The following is a 17,500-nucleotide window of genomic DNA, read 5'->3' on the forward strand; positions in this document are numbered from 1 at the left end:
GTTTTAAATTCAAGTTTCTTGTTTTTTAGACTTGGTGATTTTTTTTTTAACTGAGTCTTTTTTTAATTTTTATTCTTTGTATTTTACAGCCCTGATGATGAGACATGTAGTCTCGAAAATTTGGCCAATAAATTTAAAATGCTACGATGGCTGTTTGCTGTTTTATTCCTACTGAATCTACGGCGTTTCTAGATGCCCCAATCTTCCAGTATATATATATATATATATATATATATATATATATCTATATAGATATATATATATATATATATAGATATATAGAGATTATTATTATATATATATATATTTATATATTATATAGTATTATATATATTATATATATATATATATATAGATATTATATATGGATATATATTATATATATTATAATATTATATAATATTATATAGGATATAGTAGATATATATAGTATAGATATTAGATATATTATATATATATATATATATATATATATATTATATATATATGATATATATATATATATTATTATATATATAAGATAGATATAAATATATTATATATTATATAAATAATATATTAGGATATATATATATATATGAGATATATATATATATATATATATATGTATATGTATTATATATGTATATAGATATAGAATATTATAGATATAGATATATATATAATTATATAATATATATATATATATATATATATATATATATAGATATATATATATATATATATATATATATATATATATATATATATATATATAATATATCATTATATATCGATATAATATATATATATATATAATATACATATATATATATAATATACCATATATATATATATATATATATATAGATATATATATATATAAATATATATATATATATATATATACTATATATATAATATATTATATATCATATAATATATATATATATATATATATATATATAGATATATATAAATATATATATATATATATATAATATATATATATATAGATATATATCTATATATATATATATATATAGATATATATATATAGAGGGATCCACAGTAATATCCTTGTTTATCTAGATATAATATATTTATAGAAATATATACAAAGCTTAAAGCTTTCGTCATCCTCCTGTGGACTTGATCACTAAGCAAATGAGCATGGTATTGGTGAAGAATTCCAAATAAACATAAACAAACAGACAAAGAACATTAACAAGGTTAAAAAATGCGAACAAGTCATTGGGTCGTTTGCCTTTCCATAATTCGCTGTGATCTTCGGGGCGGGACAAAGCGCTGGTCTTCTTCCTGAATCATATCTTGACGGTCGTTAACCAAAAAGGTAGTTTGTAGATTAGACTCTGGAACAGGCGTAGGATGGTTATTTACATTATCAGATTGAAGGAGGTTGTGTACACATTTCTGAAGTTCTTTATTCTGGCCCTTTTGCAAATTTCTTCACTCAAAAGTAAATTGTTCTGTATTCCAGTATTCCCCTCAAAGGTGTCATTCAAAGTGATGAGAGCTCCTTCCACAATTCTCCTAGTGGTCCTATCCGTACTCTTATAAATAACTTTTCCTCCCTTGAAGTCGATGGCATGATCGGAATCCCAAGTATGCTTGGCAATGGGGCTGTAAACGTTGCCCAAACGGCAAGCTGCAACAAGTTCACGTTTCCTCTGGTCCAAGGAACGACCGCTTTCACCAATATAGCATTTGTCACAATTTTTACATCCTATAGCATAGACTCCAACATCGGTGTTTGGTTTTCTGTTCTGGTAATTATAATGTGAGAACTTCCCAGGCAGGTCAAACCAGAGGGCAAAGGGATCAGCGAAATTTTTGGAAGCCCGCTCAACAAAAAGGGTACAGGTGATTGGTACATGCCATTGTGGTCTCGTGGGGGACGCCCCAGAGCCCAGGCCTATAGCCTATGGAACAGTAAGGGATGTGGATATCCCGATATTTATAGACTCGGGGGCATCAATAAATCTAATGGACTACAATTTTCATCAATCCATGTTTTCCAATTACCCTTTGCAACCCTCAACGGAGACGGTGTGTGATGTGCAAGCCCATAGATTAAATACCCTGGGTTGTGTTCAAATACAGTTTACTCTCGGTGACAGAGTGTTAACAGAACCATTTTTGGTAATGAAGGGAATTGCGTTGGGCAACAGACTTTTGCTGGGTCATCCTGCTTGTAGAAGACACAAGATTTCGATCGATGCGGTTGTTAATGGGATAACAGTCGGGATACCTGGTGTTATTCTGCCTTATGAGGACGTGAATAGAACAGAGGACATGGTGGTTATTGAAAGAGATGTGCTCGGTGATATTAATGGCGGTGATACAAGTGTTATGGAGAAAGGTAATATTAAAACCAATGTTGCTGATATGGGAAATGATTATGGGGGTTCTATCAGAGTTCACAGTGATAACAATGGTGGTGACGATACTTTGGATGGTGATGTTGATACTAATATTGATGTTATTTCTGATACTAACATTGCTGGGGATGATACTGGGGGTGGTAATGTGTATAGGGCGGTGGAAAGGGGAGGTACTAACCACAAATATAGAGGTGTTTTATCCGAAGATATTATGTTACTACCTGGTTCAAAGACTATGGTAAAAGTTAAATTGAAGGAAATGAGAAAACCCACAGATGTGTGTGTTATTGAAAATAGCGAAAAGCTTAGAGGGGTTGTAAGCACGGCATCGGTGAACAGTGTATCCAAGGATGGGCTTACGTGGTTAGAGTTGCTAAACTGTAGTGATACAGTTAGGAGATACCAGAAGAATACATATATATTGGATTTCCAAGATTGGAGTTGTGACAGTGGTTCAGTGGCTATCGTAGAGGGGAAACCTGAGTTTTCGGAGGCAGAAATGCAATCAAGAGCTAATGCGGATTATAGCGAACACGTTGAAGCGATAAGCGGGCTCTTGGCAGAATTTGGGGATACGGTAGCCTTACAAGGTGATAAATTGGGGTTGACTAATGTGTTAGAGCATAAGGTAAATTTGGATAGTGGCACAAAACCTATTTATATTCCTGCATATCGCATACCTTTCAAAATAAGAGAACAGGTAGAGAAAGAGGTTAATAGATGGGAAGAAAAAGGAATCATTAGACCTAGCATGTCTCCTTACAACTTTCCCTTGTTAGCGGTGCCTAAGAAAGACGGTTCTGTCCCTGTATGCGTCCATTTTAGACGTTTAAATGAGAAGACGATCCCTGACCGCTACCCAGTCGCGTGCATACCAGATCTTTTTGTTGAAATTGGGGGACATAATATTTATAGCTCAATTGATTTGGCACAGGGTTTCTTACAGGTCCCTCTTAGTGAGAGTAGCAAGGAATATACTGCTTTTTCAGTGCCCAAGGGACACTATGAATTTACGTGAATGCCTTTCGGTTTATTGGGCAGTCCGATGACCTTTACCAGGTTGGTGAACACAATTTTGCACGGGTTATTGAGCAAAAATGTTTTTGTGTATATGGATGACATCCTGGTCGCAACAGACACTATCGCGCAACACCTGGAAGTGCTTACAGAAGTACTTAGGAGGCTTAGATTAGCGTGGTTGAAAATTAAGCTAGCCAAGTGCTCGTTCTTGAAAAAGCAGATCACATATCTAGGCCACGTCATATCTAAGGAAGGGGTTAGAGTAAATGACGATAAAGTCAAAGCAATAGCGAATTTTCGCACCCCCAGATCAAAGAAAGAGATTAAGTCATTCCTGGGTATCATCGGTTTTTTCAGGAGGTTTGTGAAAGGGTTCTCTAATATAGCAGCTCCCCTAACTGATGTATTGCGGGAAGATGTTCAATTTCAATGGAAGGAAACCCAGGCGGAGAGTTTTCAAAAGCTCAAGGACGCGCTAATGAATCCCCCTGTTTTGAAGTTTCCAGATTTTAGTGAACCTTTTACATTAGTGACTGATGCAAGCCAGGAAGGTATAGGTGCTTGTATTATGCAAAGTTCGATGGAAATTTCCATCCTATAGCTTTTTATAGCAGGAAGTTCGGACAAAGGGCAGCAATGAGAGATCCTTGGCCACCATAGATAAAGAAGCCTTTGCAATAGTGTCGAGCTTAGTTCATTTTAAAATGCTACTGATGGGGAATAAAGTAGAAGTTCTTACAGACCACAAGCCATTACTAGATCTTTTTAATAGACCCGATTTGTTGCCTGAAAGAGCTCGATTACTTTTAACTATCAGAGATTTTGATGCAAAACTCAAATATATAGAGGGCAAATTTAACGTGGTTGCTGATGCTCTCAGCAGGAGTTTTCACGACACGGAAGGTTTTCAAGTCGCGCAAGTCACTAGCGAGGCCATACAATGGGATATACCTCTCATAGAGCAAAGGCAAGATGAAGACGAGATTTTAGTTGATGCAAAAGTGTTTCTAAGAGGGGAATTAGTTAGGAAACGTTATAAGTTGCCTTTTTCGGGTTTGGAGTTGTAGGGTAATCTATTTTTTAGGAAAATTAAATATAAGTTGAGAACCAGTGAAAGTAAAGGAGATATGACACAGATCGTAATTCTGAAGATCCTAATTCCAGTGGTTTTGGATATAGTTCATTGCAAGTTCAGTAATCCACACTTGGGAATAGAAAAAATGTATGATGAGGTTCGCGCTAAATACATTTGGAAAAGCATGGGGAAAGATGTGGAAAATTTTGAAGGGAATTGTACAGTGTGCAATGCATGTAAGCCTGCAAGGACAACTTCATGCAAATTAGGATCGTATCCTATACCGAGTAGACCTTTTCAGAGAATACATATGGATATCCTGGGGAATTTTTGTGAGTCTAGGTATGCGAAAACGTACTTGTTAGTGATAATAGATGAACTTACAAGGATAGTAGAAATTTTCCCACTTAAGCATAAAACGGCCGAAGAATTAGCCATAGCATTTTTCAATGGTATCATTTGCAGATATGGCTCACCCGAAGTTTTATTAACCAACAATGGGAGGGAATTTGTGAACAAAACCTTGGAATGTTTAGCTGAAGTCATGGGGATACAGAAAGTAACAATTATTCCATACAGACCCGAGGCTAATGGGTTGTGCGAACGGGCAAACAGGAAATTGCTCAAGGCTCTCAGGAAAACTGTAGGTGGTAATGATAAGAATTGGGACAGATTTGTTGATGTTGTTAGACATAGCATTAACACTATGGTTAGTGATTCCATTAAAATGTCCCCATTTGAAGCTTTGTTTGGTTGTCCAGCACGAGACACATTTGATATGCTAACTATACCTCATCATGGGGCGGACACGATCGAGGCGTTGGTATCCACAGCGAGAGAGAGACATGCTTGTCTCAGGCCGTAATCTCGAATCCACAACCAGAGATATGGTACAGAAGAGTAATAGTAAAACATCTGAGCCCAAGATCAATGTCGGACGCAAGGTATTTTTAAAACTTAACGTGAGAAATTAACTAAATTACAATCTAGGCCCGAAGTTTGAAGGTCCTTTTAAAGTCATTGAAGAGAAAATTTGAAACAGATTTGTAGTCTTAGAGGAAAAAACAGGTCGGTCGAGGTTAACACATACCTTGAAATTGAGAAAAGAATTGGTTGTGGTGATTAATATATTGTCACGCAATTGCATTTTTTTCTTTTTTTCCTTGCTGTCTGTTTTTTTTGCAATTTGGTGGCGGAATGCTTCTACGTTTTTTTTTCTCTCTTTTATTTCCTTCTACTATTTTTTTTCTTATTATGCGCAAATCTGTGGCGTTTTGGCGTAAGATTTCGGGGTTAAAATTTTACGTGGGAAGGTGTAATATGGCAAATCTTTTGTTTTAGCTGAGAAACGTGATGATAACATGTGATTATTCCTTTCTGTATGATATTTGGGGCGAAATTTTTGGGGTTTCACAAGCCGAATAGATGACATTGGGGTTTATACAATTCCGGTAATGTCGTGGGGAGTTAAGATTTAAGGACAATTTTTTTGGGAGGGATGACTTTTGTTGTTGTGTGGGGTTATTAATTAAATGGAGGAAATATTTATATATATATATATATATATATATATATATATATATATATATATTATATATATATATACATTATATACATATATATATATATATATATATATATATATATATATATATATATATATATATATATATATATATATATATATATATATATATATATAAGGAGATGGCATTAATCCTTGGGGGTGACTTTTTTTTCATTTTGGCGGTATATAATTATGGAATTATGAGTTTTTATCGTGGTTTTTTTTTATCACGAATAGGTGATAATTTTTTATATAATTGGGCAGTATCGTTTTGTGGGAGAGTTATGTCTTCGTGATAATTTTGGAGCACCTTGGTCATGTCCTGGAGATAGTTTGTGGAATGTGCTGATGTGGTTTCAGTATAGAACATTTTTTTTGAGAATCATGAGTTTCTGAAGTTGCGAGTCTGACTATGCTGCAGTTCGAAAGCACCTTAGGTGTTCACAGGTGGATTTTTTGCTAATGATGCTGTAATGAATCCGGTTGCGGAATTTTCCCTTTGGAATTGATTACTTGGAGATTTGCACTATTCTTGTAGATGTTGATTATGGCATCCCACGGGAATGTATCATGTAAGGGGATTCTTTTCCGGTCGTTTCTGGTCGATGGGATTGCTGCGGTAGCAAATTCCGTAACGGTACACGTTCCGTTTTGGGAAATATATTGAATTATATATGTTTCTTTTTCTCTTATGTGCGCTTATTATCTTATTTTTTTTATTTTTTTTTCTTTTCTTATGAGAGATGTTGTAATGGGGGTTAAGCTCTAAATAGCATTTTTATTTTAGATAGGAGATATAATTTGTCACTGTATGTGAGTTAGATAAAAGAGGTTTTTGCTGTTAGACATTATGGGTTCTCTTTTGATAGCGTGTTTGTCATATATGGTATTATTTGTGAGGATTCAGTGGGTAAAGATTATATTTTGTTTAGCGAGGAATTTTCAATATTTGACTAGTAGATTGATATATTAATTAATGACGGATTTGTGGGGTAAAGCAAGACTGGTTATTTTATGACCTTGTAGACCTTTTAAATATGGACACACAATGACTTTAGAGAATTCCCAACTCTACGTGATGGTGGCGATGGAAACGACTTCGTTCTATAGTACCAGAGGTCGAGTCAAGTCTACACATGAATGGCGTTTCTATGGACTGCCTTTGCAAAGGATGAGATGTCTTCTATGTACCGTCTCAGGATAAATCAGGAGTCTACAGTCTTCGATGAGGTGGGTGCGAGTAGCACTTGCATAGAAGTCACGGGATATTTCCTTGACAACGGGGTGGTGACCACGTTTCCTTCAGTAGAAAACGTCGAATCTACAGTTTCGCGATGAGAGGGTGTTGGATACACTCACGAGGGTCGCAGATGCTGAATAATGGCGCATGCTGAGTTGTTCCGAGTTGGTTTACGCACTCGACCTGCGTCTACAACTATTCGTCAAGTTTTGCTTATCTTAGTGATGAGGATGAGCCTTTCTTTAGTGACCATTACACTATACCAATATTAATGATCATGTTAAGTGCTATACTGATCACAATATGTGCGCTAGGAGTTCTTGAACTTTTGTGCATTCGACGAAGCACAAGGGCTCCAGCAGCGGAGGTAGCCCTATGTCATGTGGTAAATTGATACATGGTGCATTAGTTGCTGATATGGTGTGCGACAGGAGTACACAGAGGACATAGGTGGCCGAGCCATCTTACAAGTGTGTAATGTTAGTGAATCACATATCATGTCTTGCTTGGAGATAGGCTGAGCTGCGGGGGCAGCTTTCTTAGTGAAGGAATTTGGTAAGTAAGCGTTTTAACCAAGAGACCGCTCGTCATGTTGTCAAGCATGTACATTCGTTTGTAATGATGTTACAGGTCTAATAGATCAGGGCACTTGTGAAAGTCACATTCCTTTTGGTGAGAAGAAAGAGGCCAGTTGGTACACGTCAAGTGTCGAGAGAGAAAACCCCCATCATAAAGGTTTGCCACATATTTGTAAGACTTAGAAAACTGTTACCTTTGAAAAGAGAGAGAAGTGGGAAATGCATTCTTTTACTTAATTACTGTGAAAAGAGTGATGTGTGAAGTGTATCTTTGATCCATTGTTATCTTTATTACAGATGGGTTCTATTCCATGGTACTAGAGACGGGATTCTCTAACCTGACTAATATAATGAACCTATTGACATTCTGGGTCTGGGAGTGAATTCTTAGTCAGGAGGGTAGAGTGATAACTTACTAGTTTTCTTTATGGGCAGACCTTACCTTAGACCTTACATCTTGTTCGGGTTGCCCCAGTTCCCTCAGTGTGAGGCACCTCTAATGTCTGCCAGAGAGTTGCTAGTACATCTTCCGGTATATTTTGCATCTTCCAATCTTGGATGGTCTGGGATGCAGCTTAGATATTTGTCGAGCTTATTCTTAAACACATCTACGCTCGCTCCTGATATATTCCTCAGGTGAGCTAGCAACGCACTGAATAGATGCTGCATTATCGATGCTGGTGCGTAGTGGATTAATGTCCTGTGTGCTTTCCTTATTTTTCCTGGTATAGTTTCGGGCGCTATTAATCTACCTCTGCTTGCTCTTTCTGATATTTTTAGCTCCATGATGTTTTCGGCTATTCCTTCTATCTGTTTCCATGCCTGAATTATCATGTAACGTTCTCTTCTCCTTTCTAAACTATATAATTTTAAGGATTGTAGTCTTTCCCAGTAGTCAAGGTCCTTAACTTCTTCTATTCTAGCTGTAAAGGACCTTTGTACACTCTCTATTTGTGCAATATCCTTTTGATAGTGTGGCTACCATATCATATTGCAATATTCAAGTGGACTACGAACATATGTTTTATAAAGCATAATCATTTGTTCAGCTTTTTTTGCTTTGAAGTGCCGTAACAACTTTCCCATTTTTGCTTTACATTTTGCTAATAGAATTGCTATTTGATCATTGCATAACATGTTCCTATTCATCATCACACCAAGGTCTTTAACTGCTTCCTTATTTGTGATTATCTTATTATTAGGTCCCCTATATGCATATAGCTTTCCTTCTCTGTCTCCATAATTTATTAATTAAAATTTACCAGAGTTAAATACCATCCTATTTACCTGTGCCCAGTCATATAGTTTGTTAAGGTCTCTTTGTACCGCGTTCCTATCTTCATCACAAGTAATTTCTCTACTTATTCTTGTGTCATCGGCAAAACTACTCACTACCGAGTCCTTAACATTACTGTCTATGTCTGCAATCATAATAACAAATAATAATGCAGCTAACACCTTACCTTGTGGCACACCGGATATTACCTTAGATTCATCCGATTTCTTATCGTTTGCAATAACTATCTGTTTTCTGTTGTGTAAAAATTCTTTTAACCATCTTCCTACTTTATCCACTATATTATGTTTTCTAATTTTCTTCGCTAATATATTATGGTCTACTTTGTCAAAAGCTTTTGCAAAGTCTAGATAAACCACATCTGTTTCATTTCCGCTTTTCATATTTTTGTATATGTTCTCACGGTGGACTAATAGTTAGGTTTGTGTACTTTTTCGGATACAAAACATGTTGTCCTATATTAATTAAATTATTTTTTATTAAATGTTTCATAATATTTTTCTTCATTACCCTTTCATACACTTTCATAATATTTGATGTTAGACTCACAGGCCTATAATTACTTGCCTCTAGTCTTGATCCACTTTTGAAAGTAGGGGTAATATATGCTAATTTGTGCTCATCATAAATCTTGCCTGTATCTACACTTTGTCTTTAACAAAATAGCAGGGACACCATCAGGCCCTGCAGCAGCTCCATTTTTAATTTCATTAATAGCCTGCACAATATCAGCTTCATTAATATCTATGTCAGCTAAATATTCACTATTTTGTCCCTTACTTCCATATCATTATCTTCATTATCAATTATAGGGGTGAATTCTCTCTTATATTGTTCTGCCAATATGTTGCATATTTCCTTTTTTTCATTCGTTAATCTCCCTTCAATTTTTTTATTCATCTTTTTTGTGTACGAGTATAATAGTTTGGGGTTTTGCTTGATATTTACTAGGGTTTTTTTCTTCCAAGTCCCATTTTTCATTTTCTTTTTGATTGTATAATCTTTTGTTCTGCATTTTCTATCTTACTTTTTAGTTCTATAACTTTCCATGCATTTTTTTCTTTTGCAACCCTTTTTCCACTTTCTGATTTTCTGGAACAAGATCCTTCTGTCTCTTGGTATGCATGACTGATGTTTACTTTACTTCTTCGGTATATATTTATCCACTATTTTCTCTAATATTTTATATAATATCTCCGTATTTACCCTTATGTCATCACTTATGAAAATGTTATCCCAATCTTTGTTTAATTCTTCATTTATTTCTGACCATTTTATATTTTTACTGTAGAAGTTGTATTTTCCATATCCTCCCACTTTTTCATATCTTGCTTATCCCTGTTTTCACTTGCTTTGGAATGGACTGTTAACTCTATGACATTATGGTCTGAAATACTCTCATTATAAACTATTATTTCTTTAACATAATTCACCTCGTTCACAAATACTAGGTCTAAAGTATTTTCCTTTCTTGTTAGCAGGTGATTTATTTGTTGAATGTTGTATTCTAGTAGCATGTCTAATAGCTTTTCGAATTGCCTCTTATCTTCTGCACTACTATTACTCTCTTTTCTATATGTATAAATACAACCACAATCTCCTATTCGTTCTTTCCAGTCTACGAAAGGAAAGCTAAAGTCTCCAGATAGGAGAATATTCCAGTCCTTGTGATTTCTACACATATCATCCAATTTTTCAATTATTATGACAAACTCTTTAGTATTAGGGGGTCTATATATTACTATGTTCATTAATTTTTCAGATTCAAATTCTACAGCTATTAGTTCACATTTTCCTTGTTTTTCGTCTCTCCCATATATTGCGGTTCCCCCTTAATTCCTATTTTTTCTATCTGATCTATAAGTTTGGAACCCTTTTATTTGATCGTTATTCCCAGTCTCTTGGGAATACCAGGTTTCACTTATATTCATTATATCTATTTTCTTTTCAATTTGGGTTAGTTCTTCTAAGTACGCTATTCTATTTTTCTTTTTGAGTTACTCGTAACTAAACCCTGCGCATTCATCACTACGATGGTTTGCGTGTTTTCTCCTTCTTTTAATATGGGTAATAATAAAGATTTTCCCAAGTCTCTTTCCTGTTCTGGTATGTTGTTCTTTTCTTCATTTCCAGAAATTCTGACATTAAAAAATCTAACTTTTCCATAATATTTGATCTTCCTTCATCATAATTATTCATTTTGTGTCTGAGTCTGCAATTTTCTCCATATCTGCAATATCCTCTTGCATCATAAATACAGTTCTTGTCTCCTGAGTTATATCTTGGAGCTGATGCTTGGAAATATTTTGCTGACACTCCATATCGCAGTGATGGCTTGCTTTTTTCTTTCACCTGATATTCTTTGTTGTTCTCTTTATTTGTTTCTTTCTTATTTTGGATTTTATTATTTGATTGATTATTTATTTGATTTTGATTCATGGCTACAGGGTGCATATATTTACATTTTTTGTCGAACTTACATCCTTTTCCTTCTTTTAGGTTTATGCATATTTTTGGATGTAGATCTCTGCGATCATCCTCATAGCCTTCTAGGTATGCACATTTACCATATATTTCATAGTTGTGACCTACCTTAGGGTGTTTGTAGTAACATCTTTCTCCGAATCTGCAATTCCCTCTTTTCAAAAGGTTGCAGACTTTGTCTTTCTTGTCTATTTTTTCCTCTTTCCCCATCTTGTTGCAGATCTGGGTAGAGCTCTTTGGGATTTTCTTTTGTGTTGTCATGTCGTTATTTATTTCTTCGTATGTATGCTGCTTGATTGCCTCATATGTAGTATCAATTAGTATCTTTGCATCCATACTTTTATCTTGTTCTTTGTTTTCCTTATTTTTTTCTGTCATTTCAGTTTCGTTTACTTCTCTTTCAAACCTCTTCTTCTTCTTCTCTTCCTCTTCTTCTTCATCCTCAACTATTTGTACATTCAGTCTTGATTTAATAACATTGTCTATCCATGATAGACATGTTGAGCAAAATATGCTGGTATCTTTTCTCATATCTTGCATTACTTCAGCACATTGCGGATGTGTCGGAATGTTGCATGCAGAACATTTTCTGATCAGGTTTTGTGGATTAACTATGCTATACCACACCTTACACAGTTTGCATGCTTTTGGCATTCTTTTTCCTATTGCATCAATTAGGATATGCACAATGTTCACCTTATTCATTTTCTTTGTCGGATTATGTTGATTTATGTTTATTTTCTTTATGAGTCTCTTGACCACTTGGATTTTATTTGGAAATTCTTCAATTATTTTCAAGATGTTTTCTGTTGATTTGTTCCAGTTTGAAGGATCATATCCTTCTAATATATCTATGAATGCTTTTGTATCTTTTTGGTTAGGGATGTTGTTGATCTCATAGATGAGAAATGCCAGCTCCCTTCCTGTTACCTCATCGTATTGCAAATATGCTAAACACGCTAAATTTCGCCATTTTTTTCCACAGTTGGAACTTACTGCCATCTTGATCTGATTTACAGTATTTCACTTGATAAACTAACTTAATAGATGCTTTATACTACTATTTTCACACTAATCTTATCACTGACAGTTCACGAACACTTCTAGATATTTATAAATTTCCAGACGAATGTTAAACGCGTGATATCTGTTGATTAATCAGACTGTGCGCGGTAACGTCTCACCAAGCAAAATGGCACAGAGAGAGATTTGGGTTGTTGTCACTATGACTTGTTAATCATTTTCTATATTCATCTGCTTTGGGTAATAAATAGTATATTTTTGTACTTATGTGATCTTAATATCCTAATGACATGTTTGCAGACAGAGGGCACCATTGACAACAGGTAAGGGTTTCCAATTTGTGTAGTTTTAATAAAAGGGGGATTAGATATATATACACAAACTTAATAGGATTGTTTTTTACAAGCTTTCTGCGAAGAAGGGTTCGAGGAAGTAGGAGAAAAATGTTTGAAGTTCGAGACGGAATTTCGACTGACTTTCGCAGAAACTCACGAGTTTTGCCGCGAACAGCATGGGGCATATTTGGCTCTCATTGACTCAGCTCGACACTTCAAGGCTATCATCGACCACATCATCTCCAATGGTATATTTTCCACTTGAAAAACTTGCTGTAGATTTTTCTAAATTGAGAATTAAGCCACCATAATATAAACAGATATTAACTAAGACAATTAAATGACTCGCATTATTTAGAAAAATGATCTAAGACATATATTCAAAGTTGAAATCATAAAAGTATACTGAGAAACTTTGAAGACCTAGCCTAGAATGTAACTCTCCTCGTAAACTTTGTTCCTCATCAGAGATAATCACAGGCGGTACTCCTGAATAGTATAGTTTAGCATTGCATTATGCTCCATATCGGAATTCTTCGTCAAAGGTTTGGAATAATAGCTTCTCTTTGGCTTACAAGAATTCTTTGCCGTATTTCCTCGACTTTTCAGTTGCAATGCTTTTTCCTTTACTTCTTTTCTTAATGGTTCCTTCCAAATTGTCTATTGGTCTCATTTTCGGGAAATATTTAGGGGTAAATCCTCGTTTCTTGTCCCATGAGTCTGAAATGACTCGGTCATTCAAGATAGAGAAAACTTAGTGTATTAATCATTCTTCTGTCTCATTATAAAGGATAGACTTCCACTCCGGCACTGCTAATAGTAACTTTTTTGGCACTGTTGATATTAACTTGTTTTACCTTTCACCTGGAGTAAAAGACTTCCTCATAGAAATTATAAACAACAATTTAATTCTTTTTCATGAAGATTGCAGGACTCTCGTCTTGGGTTAGTAAACATTAACGTCTTTTTTTTCTTATCACAAGGAATGAAAAAATTTCTCTTCCGAGTAGTAATGAATAGCAGTTACATCGTGATTATAAACTGTAAGGTATTTCTTCTTCTATCAGAAATGAAAGAATCCTTCTGGATTGACGGAACCGACAGAGGGCACGAGGGCCAATGGACCTCGAAAGAAGGTCAAGATTTCCCGATGGGAACTCCTTTCTGGGCAGGCTTCCTAGATTATCAAGAGCCCAACGGAGGAACAAAAGAGAACTGTGCACATATCAACAACGGTCAAAGTTTTTATATTAGTGACTTAGACTGCAATTCAGCCTTTTGGTTCATATGTGAACAAGCAAATAACTACGACAAATATCACAAAAGTAAGTATAGTTAACTAAACTTTTTACAGAGGAATATGCGAATTTGTTTAACAGAATTTTATTTAGTTATATCTACAGAAAAATAACTATTTGAATATCTTTTTTTACATAGATTGTGCCGTAAAATAGTACATGTGTACTTACAGCTGCTCCTATGTGATTATGAAAGTAACGTTGTTGTCAAAAAAATATAGTCAAAGAAAAATTTTTTTAATACACAATAGTCTACCTTCATAAATTATAAGGTCATGTCTAGGAACGTCCGGTAGAAGAAAATGTTATAAGGTATATACCCAGGATATTTATTATTTGGAAAAGCAAAAACAGCATTAATACCAACGCATCAGTTATTCCCCCTCATTCAGTGCAATGAGATCAATGACGGATTTTACCAGAGAAGCTGAAAGGAGAGACCTGATCCCCACATCCAACCCAAGAAAAAGAAAGTAAAAGAACAAAGTAGGTCTTCACACCAAAATGGGAAATAGAATGAAGATGAAGAAAAAAGGACCATGAAGCGTGTAATTAAAATACTTCTTAAATCCACAGAATAAATGTAAAATGTGGGGCTTAATATATCTTACGAGGTCTCCTGAGGGAAGTAACGACTCTGTTAAGTGAAACGCTGCCCAACATAGTACTTTGGGCAATAAAGCAAGAAAGAAGGGTGTAGAGAAGAGATGAACATGGGGTCACGAATGTGATCAGTGCCTTTGATTTACTCTTAGAAAGAATACAAGTAAATAATGCAATAACCAAAAATATTATATGAATCTTCTAAATAGTGAAGGAAAAGGTAAAAAAAATTCTTAACAGCCTGCATGAAAGGAAGTGCTTGCAATTTTTAACAAAATACCAGTGTTTAAAAAAAAGAGTTAGCTTGAGCTATGCAGACTCTTCAAGAAATGTATGATGGAGTTAATTTAAGTACAGAAATGGAGAGAAGCCAGGAAGAAGAATAAATGTTTTGGAGTTAGTGAATATGACTAAGATATGAGATCCCCATTCCAATACTATATTTCACGATCATAGCTGATGGATGAAAGAAGAGATTCGAGTTTGAGTATGAACAACGGCTATTATGCATGGATAAATTATTGGCAAAAGCATGAACTTAAAATTTCAAATCTCAGAAAAAGTGTGGTGAAGCCAGCAGAACAATAAAGTGCAAAAGAAGTACAGGTAGAAGCAAAGTGACTATCAAAAGTAACTAATCTAAAGAGGTTAAATCAAAATCTAGATGAGTAATGCCAAGAGGAGTTAGGTCAGTGATGAAAGCCACATGGGATGTGTACATTGTATTAATTTCTTAATTTTTCACAGATGAGTCAGCTTCTGAGCTTCTGTGTCCATTACACTACAATGCTCTTGGTGGCAAATGTATAGCATTCCTGAATGAATATGCAGTTCCATGGAGTGAAGCAAATCTGCGGTGTGGGGATCTGGAGCAACCAGGAGAACTGGCTATCGTGGATGATATTGAATTATTAAGAGCGATATCTGTTCATCTTAATGAAGAGTGTAAGTCAAGAACTGTGTGAATTGTTTTCTTGGCTACAGAGGTATAATTGATTATCTTGCTCCATCTTAATTTCTTCCTCTTATTTCTTATCTTTGATATTTATGCATGTGTTCATAAAGTGATAACAATAAGAAATAGAATAATAGCGATGATAAATTTAAGCATAAATGCTGAATCAGTCAAATTAAATGCGTACATTATCATTTCTCTACTTACTGCTTTTTTATCTGTGGCAAACAAGAGATAAGTAAGTGGCTGATGTTTATGTTCATTTCATGGTGAAAAATACCTAAAAGTCACAAGCATGCTAATTTGTAAAAAAAAAAAAAAAAAAATTCACAAGCAAAATATTCAGATACAGGTCTAAGTAGAGAGTAGGTCAGTTATGGTGAGCAGTAGAAGAGGTAAGTTCAGTAGGTGGCGTGGTAATCTACAAAGTATAAAGGATATTACTTGGTGTTTTGCATCAACTTTTATTTACCTCACAGGGTGGTAGGGATCGTTATGGATGTAAACACTTGAAAGGATTAAGAAGTTTTTATCCTGTACTATGAGTGGCAAAGTATTGAATGTTGGTCACATTGTTGCAGCTGCTGTGAATGGCAGGCCAGAGGGCAGCTACTATGAGTTTCACAGCCGCTGTCCCGGTGTTTTTCCGGAATTAAATTTTATGAACGTGTACCTGACAGAGAATGTTGTGACACCAGTTTTTAACAGGCATAATTAAACCTGACAGAGATGACACTTTGTCACAGGTTATCTTACATCCCTGCCTAACTTTTTTTTACCGTATTCTGTATTACGAAAGTTGCATAATTCTAGTAATTATAAGAGTAACACCGACTTCCTGTAGACATCTCCAGAAAACTCAGAGGAATGCCTTTCGAAGGTATAATGACGTAACATATGACGTCATTAACTTTCCTCCTTCTCGATTGATAATTGTCTATTCGTGAAAAAGTCCCAACCTCTAGCAACAATGAAATACAACCAATACTCCTTGTTTACAGTTTTTAATAGTGGTTGTATTAGTAGTAGTACTAGTAGTAGTAGTAGTAGTAGTAGACTTGGATGTCCGAGCGTACTCCTTAAACATTCACCCCCCCCCCCCCCCCCACCACCTACCACCCCAAAAGGGCCCTATTACTCATTTACCTGTTCAAGCTTACATATGGTTTGCCACGGGGCTCCTCACTTCTAAACAATTGTGGAAGTCGAATCACAAAAGCTGTCCTGCAACCACGTAGACAATGACTTATCATAGTCCCCATTCTTGAAGCCTTGACAGAGTACGAATATTCATTCAGAATTTCAGAGATAGCTGTTTCTCGTCATCACCTTGTGAGAGGAGTCGGGACGTCATATGTTTACGTCACATATAACTTTAAACTCATACATTAGAGTATTCCGCCACTGGCTTCGGCTGCTTTATTTTACTCTTATGAATATAATTTTTTATAATATCAGTAATAAAGAATGCTGTCGAAAGTTAGGTAGGAATGTAAATTATACTATGGCTAAGTAATATCTTTGTCAAATGCACAGATAAAAGTTATTCCAGAAAAACACCGGACAAAGGCTCTGAATCTCATTGTCGGACTGTCCTGTGATGGGTGACTGATGTAGTGCATTGAAAGTGTAACTTGAGGG

The 17,500-nt window shown here is 35.1% G+C and overlaps 1 protein-coding gene across 1 annotated transcript in view; it reads left to right on the forward strand.

Annotated features, from left to right (window-relative positions):
- LOC135211476 (uncharacterized) overlaps window positions 1–17,500 on the forward strand; it is a 44,930-nt gene that overhangs the window by 22,057 nt on the left and 5,373 nt on the right. Inside the window, exons 3-6 of the mRNA XM_064244786.1 lie at window positions 2,152–2,362; window positions 13,075–13,251; window positions 14,071–14,328; window positions 15,652–15,849. Coding sequence (XP_064100856.1) covers window positions 2,152–2,362; window positions 13,075–13,251; window positions 14,071–14,328; window positions 15,652–15,849 — 844 coding nt within the window. The remainder of the gene's footprint in view (window positions 1–2,151; window positions 2,363–13,074; window positions 13,252–14,070; window positions 14,329–15,651; window positions 15,850–17,500) is intronic.

This window comes from Macrobrachium nipponense, chromosome 19, assembly GCF_015104395.2.
Source record: "Macrobrachium nipponense isolate FS-2020 chromosome 19, ASM1510439v2, whole genome shotgun sequence".
Lineage (NCBI taxonomy): Eukaryota > Metazoa > Arthropoda > Malacostraca > Decapoda > Palaemonidae > Macrobrachium > Macrobrachium nipponense.